At 36.1% G+C, this 13,642-nt stretch overlaps 1 protein-coding gene across 8 annotated transcripts in view; it reads left to right on the plus strand.

The window, feature by feature from the left end:
- The window catches only part of PPFIA2 (PTPRF interacting protein alpha 2), a 479,171-nt gene that overhangs the window by 5,016 nt on the left and 460,513 nt on the right, over positions 1–13,642 (plus strand). For all 8 annotated transcript variants that reach the window (XM_057557043.1, XM_057557042.1, XM_057557045.1 and 5 more), the window contains one exon: positions 1,648–1,898. In XM_057557043.1, coding sequence (XP_057413026.1) covers positions 1,650–1,898 — 249 coding nt within the window. In that variant the 5' untranslated portion in view covers positions 1,648–1,649. The remainder of the gene's footprint in view (positions 1–1,647; positions 1,899–13,642) is intronic.

The raw sequence follows: 13,642 nt of genomic DNA on the forward strand, positions 1-13,642 counted from the left end.
AAATGTAATGAAAATGTTCCGTTTTTAAAACAAATTATGATGGGCGATGAAAAGTGGATACTGTACAATAATGTGGAATGGAAGAGATTGTGGGGTAAGTGAAATGAACCACCACCAACCACACCAAAGTCCAGTCTTCATCCAAAGAAGGTGATGTTGTGTATCTGGTGGGATTGGAAGGGAGTCCTCTATTATGAGCTTCTTCCAGAAAACCAAATGATTAATTCCAACAAGTACTGCTCCCAATTAGACCAACTGAAAGCAGCACTTGACGAAAAGAGTCCAGAATTAGTCAACAGACAACGCATAATCTTTCATCAGGATAACGCAAGACCGCATGCTTCTTTGATGACCAGGCAAAAACTGTTACAGCTTGGCTGGGAAGTTCTGATTCATCTGCCGTATTCACCAGACGTTGCACCTTCAGATTTCCATTTACTTAGGTCTTTACAAAATTCTCTTAATGGAAAAACATTTCAATTCCCTGGAAGACTGTAAAAGGCACCTGGGGGTTTCCCTGGTGGCACAGTGGTTGAGAGTCTGCCTGCTAATTCAGGGGACACGGGTTCGAGCCCTGGTCTGGGAAGATCCCACATGCCGTGGAGCAACTAGGCCCGTGAGCCACAATTACTGAGCCTGCGCGTCTGGAGCCTGTGCTCCGCAACAAAAGAGGCTGCGATAGTGAGAGGCCCGCACACCGCGATGAAGAGTGGCCCCCGCTTGCTGCAACTGGAGAAAGCCCTCGCACAGAAACGAAGACCCAACACAGCCATAAATAAATAAATAAATAAATAAAATTTAAAAAAAAAAATCATTTAAAAGGCACCTGGAACAGTTCTTTGCTCAAAAAGATAAAAAGTTTTGGGAAGATGGAATTATGAAGTTGCCTGAAAAATGGCAGAAGGTAGTGGTACAAAAGGGTAACTACGTTGTTCAATAAAGTTCTTGGTGAAAATGAAAAATGTGTCTTTTATTTTTACTTGAAAACTAAAGGCACTTTTTGGCCAACCCAATAATAAAATGGGAGTTGTAAAGTCAAGAAGCTTTAAGTTAGTTGTATGAAAAAAATTAATTGATAAAGTTAAAAAGTAAAAGCTAATTTTTATATAAAATGAATACTCAATTATTTGGGGATTTTCTAAATGACAGAATGAACATTAATTCATTCAATTATTAAATACAAGCATCATTTACTTCCCACCTGTTAAATGCCAGACACTATGCTTGCTGTTAACAACATAATAACGAATAAGGGTAAGATGGAGGTATTAGCTATAAGTGATTTGTAAACTTGCAGGGAAAGAAAGGTGATCAATTAATAAGCTTAGTAACATCTTATTATAAACTGAATTAGGTGGGGTTAATCATGAAAAAAACTTTGAGAAGTAGGTGAAATCAAGCTGTGTTTTGTAGGTAGGAGATATTTAGACTGTCATGAAAAGAGAAAGCATGTTAGATGGAGGAAGTCAGTGAATCATATTTCATTGAAGTCAAAACTTTTAGCATCATTGGAATTGGGGCAGTGGGTAGAGGAGAAATAGACAATTAGGTTGATGAGTTGCAAAGAGTTTGGAGAGTTGAGGGTCAGGTGGGATTATTGGAAATCATTTTTTTACTAAGACTTCCCTCCCTTTTACTTTTTTTAAGCAATGATGTGTGAAGTGATGCCCACAATTAATGAGGACACCCCAATGAGCCAAAGGGGGTCCCAAAGCAGTGGCTCGGACTCTGACTCCCATTTTGAGCAGCTGATGGTGAATATGCTAGATGAAAGGGATCGTCTTCTAGACACCCTTCGGGAAACCCAAGAAAGCCTCTCACTTGCCCAGCAAAGACTGCAGGATGTCATCTATGACAGAGATTCGCTCCAGAGACAGCTCAATTCAGCCCTGCCACAGGTATGCCTCCTGGGAGCTTCTGTCCTTCCTACTGCAACTGAAAATGTGATAAGACTTAAATAAGCTTTGCTTTATTCTCATTCTTAGAATTACTTTTGCCCTTAGTAGATATGATATGCAAATTTTGGTAAGAAAAACTTAAGAATAGATAATTAATTCACATGCAACCTTGCCTCAAACAAAATTGTGGTACTTCGGTGGTGGGGGATTTGAAACATGAGTTCCTATCTGGTCTTTCTCTTGAAAATTTTATCTGTTTTTTGGTGGAGGTGGAAAATTACCTGTTGATCAGCTTTTAATTACAAGAATGTGGGAATAGTTTTCTCCTTCTTACTTTTTAAACACTATTATGACATTTGGAAATATGTACTTTACATTTTCAGTTATGTAGTCTGTCTTTGGAAATAATAGTGCTTTGGAAGTCTGCTGTCCAATATTTTTTATTTGTCTTTCTTTAATAATGCCTGACACCTGCTTAAAATTCTTGAACTTATTGATGTATTACCCTCTCTTCTGAAAACAACATTTTGACCAGTTTCTTTAAAAAAAAAAAATATTTTGGAAATAGGAGAAAAGGCAAAAGTTCAGCTTTATTCTCACAAACTTAAAATTGTTAGATTTTAACAATTTTATTTTATAAGTAAATATTTATAAAAGAATTATTTTATATGTACTATGTAATAACATGTTATATGCATTATGTATATGTATATGTAATAATAATATTACTATTATATGTAGTAATATTATAAAAAATAACAATGTTATTTTTAATATATTATTGTCATATGTCTTATTTTATAGAAAAAACAACATTTTAAGGATTTTCAGCTAATTTATATACAAATTTAATAATGAGTCAATTCTCTTATTGAAGAATAGCATAATTGTGTTTATTTTAGGTATGAGAAAAATCATAGAATATGAATGACGTTTTTAATAATCACCCCTCAATAAACTATATTTTTCTTTTAAATACAAGTTTGATTGGCCCTCTACTTAAAAGACAGTATAGCAAATGTTGAAGAGTTGACCTCTCTCCATGAAGTTATGTCTTGTAGGAAATATCTTTTCATAAACATTGAAAATTATATAATCAAAGTTGATAAAATTCTAAACCCAGCCATACTATTAACTTGCAGTATGATGTTGAGATATTCATGACTCTCCGAATAAAAAGGATCACCTGGAATGCTCTGTCACATTCCCATTAGGTAATTCCATAACTCCTGTCCCAGTTCTTTTCATTTTCAGTCTGCCTTGTGTTGAGATGCAATAATATTTCCAATAACTCTAACCTGTTGGTACACTAATTTGTTTAATCACATAGAATATGTTGATTCATTTCAAAAGACAGCTATCATATCTTCACTAAGAATTATATTTTTGAAGCTAGACATTTCAGTCTTCGCAATTGTTCTTCATAAGGTGATTTCTAGAATGATTATCATCATGCTTACTCTCCTCAAAGATTATTTGAGTTGGTTAATGTTGTTAACCAGGATTGGTCTCAGAACCAATCACACTATTCATTACCTTCTGTGACAAGCACAGAATGGGGCAGTCATTTCTCTTTGTGGACAGAGTGTTGCATTAGGAAATATAGGATTGTATTATATTTGGGGGTAAGTTGAGCATACTTTTATTATGTATTAGAACAGCAGAAAATTGAAGTTTATAATTGAGTTGCATAAATGCCATGTATTCCCCAATTTCCCCACACTCTTCTTAGAAGTTGACTCTTTGGTCATAAGTGTAGGACTACACATGTATTCCTCCTACAGTTATCTTTTTATATTTTAGTTAAGCCTGATGCTATCAATTTGGGATCTTAACACTATCAAGGTGATTCTAAGAATAATTTGGTTTTTAAATTTTTTTTCTCTGTCTATAAACACATGGTTGACTATTTTATAAGGATGTTGTAAAAATAAAATACTAGAACAAGATATTTGGGAGGAAAGGAGAAAACTGGAAATGTTTTCATACATAACTATATTGTGTAGATAAATCTCTTCTTAAAAGTACAGGAATGAAAATATTTTAATTGTAGCATTCAGTTATGTTGAAAATCTAGATTATAATACCATCTAAGTTAAACATTTTTGTATTTTAATTATACTGGTGCACAATCTCTTATCTAAACCCCTTGTGTTTTAGAGTTTCCCCAATTTTCTGTATGTGTACAATGTATACTATGGAACACTCCACTAGCCAGATTCTGGGAAGCACCCTATAATTATACACTTTCATATTTCTGAAGAGAATTCTATGAATATTCCTACTGTGTGGAAAATATAAAGACTATAAATGACCTCATGTTAGTACGGTCTGGTTTTGCCACCAATCAAGTTTGCAATATACTTACAAATAAATATCAGTTTTCAGAGTATTTGAGTTTTGGAATTATAGATTAAGGATTATGAGCCTGTACATTTAGATGGTTATAGTTCCAATCTCTTTTATAAATAGTTTGACACATTTTTTCAATATTTATTTGTATTCTACTATTAGAAATATTTAATATCCCTAGCAATCCACAGGTCCTTAAAGATAGTGATGGTCCTGTCATTTGTTAAAGCAAGTATTTAATAACCTCATCTGTAACTTTAGGGCTATAAGTTTTTTGCAAGTAATAGAGGAATATAAAATTCTTCTTTAATTGGTATCTTTGAATCTTTTAAAATATTTTGTGAGCAATGTACCTGCGCTGTTTGGTGGCATTGCATTTGACATTTACCTGGAAGGAGAAAATGACTCCCATAAATGTGAGTTTTGAGGCAGAAATAAAGTATGTAAAATTGAAAACTACTACAATAACATAAAAGTAAAATTTGTTTTAGCAAACATGGGATAGAATTCAAAGCAGAGTCAAACTTTACAACATATCATGTTTTCAATTGCCTATATAATAGTTTTTAGTTGTTGATGATTTAGTGCTTTGCTTTAGTCATTTTCTCTCCTATAACATTTTTTATGAACACATGCAGCAGTGATTTTAACAATCCTAACCATGAAAAGTATTTTGTAGTCATATTGTTTACGTTTTCATTATGTGATGGAGTGTAACTGTGTTTAACAAGGACTGATAATTCATTCCACATTCTAGGCCTGATGTTTCTAAGCTATACACCGATTTTCTACCTTTCTAATGCACAGATCCATTTAATGTTCCATGGAACCTGAGATTCAACATGCCCAAACTCAGTTATCATCTGCCTGCCACTCGACCAAATCTGCCCTAACTCCTCACCCAGACAGCTGAGAGTCCTCATAGCTGATTGCTTTCTTCCCCATCTCTGAACTGGGCCATACTGTTTTTTTCTCTTAAATAATCCTCAGATCTCTCTATTCTTTTCTGTTCTTTGGCACCTGACCCTTAATTTCTTTTTTTGCTCTATCTCCTAACATTTCCACTTTTGTAAATGTGTCACATTGTTTGCTTGAATAATAGCACACTGCTTGCTGTGTCCTGACAAACATCATGCTATTCCAGTCTTTTTCCTTCAGGCATATTCCTTTCTGCCCATAAGTTCTCCCTCAATATCTTTGTCTGGTTCATTTCTCATCCTAGCCAAGACTTTGTCTGTTCTAGGAAGTCTTCTCTGAATTCCCAAATACATGTCTTCTGTGTTTCTTACCCTTATCATTTTATCATTATATTATCTGTTTATGTGTCTGTTTCCCACCCTAGACTATAAGCTCCTTGAGAACAGGAGTATATCTCAATGACCTAAAACCCTCTGGATCAGCAGAGTACCGGGTCCATAGTGAGGGCTTTTAAAGTAAAACTAAACTAAATGTATATGCATTTTGATGTAGAAAGAGGAAAAAAATTGACATAGGAAGATCTGGTTTGTAATGTGTTTCTATCATACATTATCAGCTTGAGTCAGGACTTCAAATTGACATGCTACAAAAAGTGGTTAATACTAATACCTCACAAGGTAGTTTGTGATGATTAAGGAAAGTAATATAAGTAATTGAGGCATTTATTTATGAGGCATTAAATACGGAAATGTTTGCATTTGTTTCATCCAGAATGCTAAAAGATGAACTAATTTCTGCATATGTATGTCAATGAGTATTAGAATAATTTGCTAGGAATACTGATAAAATAAACAGTCTTAAACATTTTTGAAAAGAGAGCAAATATTTACCAATTACTAATATGTTCACTAAGAATATTTAAAGGAGAGGTAAGGGGAGTGAAACTTCCATTGCAAAAAGTCGTTAGATATAAAAGTTTAAAATTTCTTTTCAGCACCTGATATAGCATATATTGAGGGTCTTCTGTGTATTAGTAAATGATTACATATGTTGTAAAGGGGATAGAAAAAAAGGAACATAGTTTGGTTCCCAGATAACTTAGGAAATAGATATAAATGGATCCAAATTAATATAGTACCAGAAGATTATAGAAGTACTGAAAGTATTTGCACCATAATACTGATATGTTATTAACTACAGAAAGTTTCATGTGGAAAGTGATATTAGAGAGATATTTTTAAGAAAAGGTTAGAAAGGGCTAGAGGGTATTTCGCATCAGACAGTACAGTTGTGCAGAGAGGACCCTGCTCAAGGACATGTGGGGGATTAAAATTCAGCCTGTGTTCTGCTTTCCAGGCTAGGCTTGGTGTTCCTAATTTGCATAAAGGAGACAGTTGATCTAGCAGTATACCTGGTTAAAAAGAGAAGAGTAAATAGGAGTTAAATAAGGAGAATAACTAACAGATTGTTTGTTGAAGGGCTGTAGGGTAGGAATGAAGTTTTGTATAGTGACAGTGGAGGATTGCAGCCTGTTCATATGTGTGGTGAAAGCTAAGGACAGACATTTGTATACAGGGTAATCAGTAGAAGTTTGAGTGAACTAGTGACATGATAAGGCAATAATGAAGGAATAATATTCTGCCATTTTGATCTAGGAGAGGTTATATAATACTCATGTATCAGTTATCTATGGCTAAAATAATGCTATGTAACAAACAATGCAAAACCTCATTGTCATGCAAAATAATGGGTTTATGGAATTCAGCTGACCTTGACTTGGATTGATCTTGGCTGGGCTCACTATGCCACTGGCTGGCTGAAAGTTGGCTTAGTCAACTGTATGTTAACTGGCTATCTGATCTAGGATGGCCTTAGCTGCACCAACAGGGGCCCCTCAACTCTATTCGTGTGTCTAATCCTTCAATAGGCTAGTCTTTGCATGTTTTCATGGTCATGGCAAAGGAGAAAGAGCAAAGCAGAAACAAGCAAGTACTTTTAAGCTTCTGCTTGGGTCTTTTTTTCTTTTTTCCTTTTTTTTTGTAATACCCCTTGGCCAAGCCCAGAGACAGAGTGCAAAGCAATGTAGCATCACATGGCAAAATTACAAAGACAGATGAAACACAGTTACCATCATTTTGGTCATTATTTATGTTAGGAGAGCTTACTGTGATAATGTAATAGTTCTGGTGAGGTGTGGGAATTTGAAATAGCATTGTGAACCTTGAAACTAAGAAAGACACGTTAATGTAAAGAATGTTGAGGAGAAAGAATGGACATAGCCAGATAATGAACTAAATGGCCATGACTTTGGACTCAAGTTAGAAGATCTGAATTTGAATTGGAGTTCTTCCACTTATTAGCTGACATACCACTGGTAAGTAACTTGACTTCTCTGAAACTGTTTCCTTAATTGGAAGGAGGGGATGATATCTACCCTAGGAGTAGTTAAAAGGAGGTGTGTGTATGTGCTTCAGAAACCCTAAACATTATAAAATGTCACCTGGTATTTTTCATAAACTGGGATGTGCCAGTATATATTCTGATGAGGAATTAAGTTAAAAGAGGCTACTTGTGGAGAAGAGGGATACATTTATATTTTAACATCTTAAAATACAAAATATTTAAGTGAAACTTACAGGGAGTTACAGAAGTCACTTTTATTCTAGAGGCGCTCTACCCTAGGTATCTTTTGGGCTTGCTACTTACTAGCTTAATAACCTTGGTCAAAGTACTTAGTTCAAATAATGATAGAACCTGCCTCATAGGATCATTATGAGAAATAAATGAGCTGGAACATGGCAAATGATCAATTCAGTGCCTCACAGATAGTACATGCTCAATAATGTTACATGCAGCTTTTGATGCTGTTATTATTACCATAGATATTATCATCATTATCCTTAGCCAAACTTAACTGCACAGTTTTACTGGGTAATAATGAACAATCTTTATCAAATTTTGTAAGTTCTTTGATTGATCATTCTTTAAGGAAAAAAAAAATCTTAACTACACTCTCTTAGATGGTTTTCCCAAATTCTTCATTTCCTCAATGGCCAGTCTCACATGTCCCTTGATTAAGTCAAACAACACCCTTCCTGTTATGCTAAGAAGATAACATCTGGATTGAGCTCCTTCCTTTTCAATGAAACCTAATGCCACCACACCACATACACAAGAGTTATAACCCTCGCTCCTGTCAAAAAGAAAGATGCTGCATATTTTGCTACCTCTGATTATAGTTATTCTATTCTTTTTTTTTTTTAATTTTTATTTATTTATTTATTTATGGCTGTTTTGGGTCTTCGTTTCTGTGCGAGGGCTTTTCTCTAGCTGTGGCAAGTGGGGGCCACTCTTCATCGCGCTGCGCGGGCCTCTCACTGTCGCGGCCTCTCTTGTTGCGGAGCACAGGCTCCAGACGCGCAGGCTCAGTAGTTGTGGCTCACGGGCCCAGTTGCTCCGCGGCATGTGGGCTCCTCCCAGACCAGGGCTCGAACCCGTGTCCCCTGCATTGGCAGGCAGATTCGCAACCACTGCGCCACCAGGGAAGCCCAGTTATTCTCTTAATGTGTTTCTCTTTCTTCCAGTTAGGTATTTTTCCCCTGGCCAAATGAAATGGTATTCACCTGCAGCCTTTATTTCCTGTTATTTATAACCCTTTATTTGTCTTTCTTTATATCTCTTTTTTTGGTGTGGTCATGCCGTGTGGCATGCAGGATCTTAGTTCCCTCACCAGGGATCGAACCCATGCCTCCTGCAGTGGAAGTGTGGAGTCCTAACCACTGGACCGCCAGGGAAGTCCCTCTCTTTTCTTTTTTAACCCTTATAGTCAGGCTTCTCTCATCACCATTCTCCTAAAACTACACTCCTGTATGCCACCAATGGGTACACGTTTTGCAAATCTAGTGATCCTTTTTCATTCTTCATGTTCCTTGGCATCTTTGTGCCAAGTGATGCTATTATTTCATCTTGAAATTCCCATGTCCTTAATTCTTCATAACCATTCCCCTCATAGGCTACAAGGTATGTTGTTCTTCAGTACTCACTCTTTTCCCACATACCCCCATACACTTATTTATACCCATACTCATCTTTATTTACCTATGTTCTCCAATCTTAAGCATTGCCTTTCTTGTTTAAGACCAATACTTCCCTCCAAATCCTTGATCCCCTCCTTTTCATCTCCTCCTTTGACTTTTTTTTATCTCCAGCATCTTCAATTTCTCCCTTTCCCTCTCAACTGGCTTTTTGGTAACATATTCAAATCTATTCCTTAAAAGTAAATGATGGCAAGTACAATACCAATAAAAGAGTTCCTTAACACTGTGTCTCCACTTAGCTACCAATCTATCTTTTCTTTTCCTTTATTTCCCAACTTGTCTATTTTCACTGTCTCAATATCTTCATCTTCTATTCACTTTTTGAGCAACTGCAGTTGGGCTTCTCCTCTAACACCTTGCTAAAAATTACACTACCAGTAACCAACTGATGAATGCAATAGGTTTGTTTTATTAAAATTCACTGCAAAATTTGACACTGTGATTAACTCCCTTCTCAAAAATTACTTCCCAAAACAAAACAATAAAAAAAAAAACTATTTTACTCTCTTAACTTTTATGACACCACATTGTCTTCATTCTTAAGTCTTTTTGACTTTTTTCTCATAATTTTTTTCTGTGAGCAATTCCTCATCTAGCCACTTTTTAAATGTTAAATAGTAAATAGAAGATGAATGATAGTAATAGCTAACATTTCTGAACACTCTGCCTATGCCAGGCAATGTTTTTATTTAAGCATCCAGATATTAAAATGGAAGTCTTTCTGTTTGAGGGGAGGCTAAATAAGTGAGGTACAAGACTTTATTTGCAGGATGTGCTAACATATAATCCAACTAATAAATCCAGTGTTAGGTAAAACTCTATTTTAAGACTCTACAAAGGTTGGTAAAGCTAAAAGAGAGACAGAACTGTTTTGCATAGCTGTTGGTCTGCTGTGCATAATCTCCTACTCCATGTATGAGGCATGGGGTGATTCCTATTCAACTTAGCCAAGTGAGAAGGGCTTCAGGGGAAACATTCTGAGCTTGATGTGTTTCCTCCAGAAGCTGGAGAATACAGAGGCTGAAGTCTAAAAGTCACAGCTGTGGCTGGAGATGCCCCGGCCTCTACGGCAGATTGAAGAGTCATTTCTCAGATAAACTGCAGCTCCTCCAATATCAAGACAAAGGTTAATTTTTTGAAGAGCAAATGGTTCCCTCAAAAGGGGATATTACTTAGGGTTATCTTTGCGTAAACCCACAGACTGAGTAGACTGTTAGAAGCCCAGGTTTCTAAATGGTGAACACTGAGTAACAAATTGGGAGATTGATTTCAGAGAAGAAACTGAGAGCAAGTCAAGTAAAACTGGGGAAGAACCTACAAGAGGGGTTCTTTGAGAAAGCCACAAACACGCCCCAGAAGAAGGCTCATTGATTGTGTATTTGCCATTCAGAAAGCCCTGCTCATAGATGACAACTAGGTCAGCCCATACCACTGTGATCTTTCTCCCCAATTTCCCCTTCCCTGGCCCTGATTCTTAGAAGGGTCAGAAACTGTTGCTCTGGGTGGGGGATGTCAGAGTAAAGAGAGACCACCATGCCCTCATCCTCCAATTCAGACCTACTTCAAAGCTTGAAACAAGCCTGAACTACGTGTGAAGGGTGGGGGGTGGCACATCTTTAGGTTGGATAGGAGCTCAGAACTAGTGTATTATGCAGCCCTATATTGAACCAGAACTATGAAATTGTTAGACTGCATAATTTCAGAACAAAAGGACAGATGGTTTATTTTCTAAGCATGAGCAGAAAAGCTAAGACATCTGGCTGAAATTTCATTTGGGGTTAATTTCTTCACATGAGGGAATCAGAGGAGATATAATAGTATTCATTTCTGAAACCAGCTCTTTCATTAAACTGGCTAGATGTATTATCTCAGTTAATCCTCAAAACATTCCAATTGTGGTTGTTATCATTATTCTCATTTTAGAGATGATAAAAAACTGAAACTTACTAGGTTAAGTAACCTGTTCAAACAGAATTTCATTCATGGCTTACTTTTGTTTTATTCTAAGCCATCTTCTTTACTTCATTATGTTCATCTAGATTTAAAGAAGTATTAAACTTCTGTAGAAACCTTTAAGAGACATGGGCCACTGAAAGCACTTATCAGCACTACTCCTAAGTTCTAATAAGGAAAATTTTATTAAAATAAAATTATTATTAATGAAATGTGAAATGATTATTAGAGTTGGTATAATTATACTGAATATAATTATTCAAGGATCCCAAATCCTCATATTTATGATACCATGAATTTGCCTTTTTATGTGCCTTTTTTTAATTTAATAAGCAAGACAGTATAGGCTTCAGGGAAAAGTATTTAACTAGAAATTACAATACCTGGATTTCAGTTTCAATTTTGCCAAACCCTGTGACGACAGAAAACCACTGAACTTCTCAGGCTTCTGTTTACTTACATATAAAAGATGGAATTCTAGTACTGTTTAATATGTTGTATACTTTTGCCAATTTCAAATGATTATAAAGGGTATGCACCTTAGCTTTATTTATTCATAGTCATTTAATACAGAATTATTATTTATTCAACAAATATTTTAGGGCCTGCTCTGTGTCAGGTTCTGTGTTTACAGTATACATATATATTTTTTTTTACTTTAAGACCTTGGCCAATTATGGTTTCTAGGAATATGCTGTGGTAATAAGAATACAATGCCTATAATCCACTGAATATTATATTTATTTGTAAATTCTCTGAAACTATTGTTTCTAGTTATTTTATTGCCTTTTATTCTCTACTGTGATGAACCGTCCATGTTCCTAGAATAGGCCAGTTCCCTCTTTTGTGTTCTAGATCTCCTCCCCTCTTGCTATTCTAGGACAAAACATTTTCCCTCTTTTTCCTACATCATCAATGTTTCCATCTGTAATGGATTATAACGAATAGCATTAAATATGCTTATATTTCTCCCATTTAAAAAATCTATTAACAACCCTGCTCTACCAAGCTACCACCCCATTTATCTTTCCCTTTACAGCAAAAGTTAAAATTTTTTTTTTCCTATACTTGTTCTTTCTAATTTCTCTCCTCTCATTTCTCTTGAATCTATGCCACTCAGGCATTCACCGCAACAACTTCATCTAAAATGCTCTTGCAAACATTATCTATAGCTTTCATATTGCTAAGTGCAGTGATCAATTCTCAGTCTCCGTTCCTGTTTATCATTAGACACTTTTCTTGTACTTTTCTTCATTTGGCTCTAGGACAGCTCACTTGCCTGGTTTTTCTCCTACCTCACTGGTCACTCCTCAGTCTTTATTCTTAGTTACTTCTCATCCTCCTGACTCATTAATACTTGATTACTCCAGGTCTCAATACCTGTACCTTTTCTCTTTCTATCTCTATTGACACCATTGATGACCTCTTCCATCTCCTGGTTTTAAATACCACCTAAATGTTGATGACTCCGGAATTTATGTTTCTAATCCAGACATTTCCTCTGACCTTCAGACTCATGCTGTCAAATGCAGAAATTTAACATGTCCAAAACTGCGTTCATGACCTTCATTTAGTCTTCTGCATCTCAGTTAATAGCAATGTCAATCTTATGTGGGCTTAGGCCAAAACCTTGGTGTCTTATTTCTTTCACATTCTGTATTCAGTTTAGCAGTTAAGCCTCTCAGTTCTATCTTCAAAGTATGTATAGAATTGAACCACTATAATCACCTCTACAACTACATCTTAAGAGTAAGAGTCACCATCTTTTCCAAGAGATCAGAATTTTGCTAACTGGTCTCCTTGCTTGTATCCATGTACCTTATCAGTTTACTGCAAAAACAACAGCAAGAGAGATCCTGATTCTGATAAAAGGTAGGTCAGATTTTGTTTCACATCCGCTCAAATCTCTGAAATGCTTTTCCATCTCAATGTAAAAGCCCAGGTCTTTAAACTGGTTCAGAGGTCTAACATCTCTGCCTCCTCCTCTTTATCCGTCTGATATCATTTCCTGCTATTGTCTAGCTCACTCACTCTACTCCTACCATCCTGATGTTCTTGTTTTTCAACATGTCAGGCATTCAACTGCCTTAGGGACTTTGCCCTGGCTCTTCCCTAGGCCTGGGAAAGTTGCCTCCCCATAAAACCATGTGACTTGCTCCCTCAACTCATTCTGGGCTTTACTCAGCTATCACCTTCTCAGTGAGGCCATGCCTGATCACTCATTTAAAATTATAATAGCCCCCTCCTTAATACTCCCAGTCCTTCTTCTCTGCTTTTACTCCATAGCACTTATAACCATCCAACACAGTGCATATTTTATTTCTTTGTCTTGTTTATTATCTCTTTCTCCCTCACTAGATTCTATTCCATGAAGCCAGGGGATTCTTTTTTACCAGTTCACAGCTGTGCTTTCTGCCTACAACA

Source organism: Balaenoptera acutorostrata, chromosome 11 (genome assembly GCF_949987535.1).
Source record: "Balaenoptera acutorostrata chromosome 11, mBalAcu1.1, whole genome shotgun sequence".
In the NCBI taxonomy this organism is placed as follows: Eukaryota; Metazoa; Chordata; class Mammalia; order Artiodactyla; family Balaenopteridae; genus Balaenoptera; species Balaenoptera acutorostrata.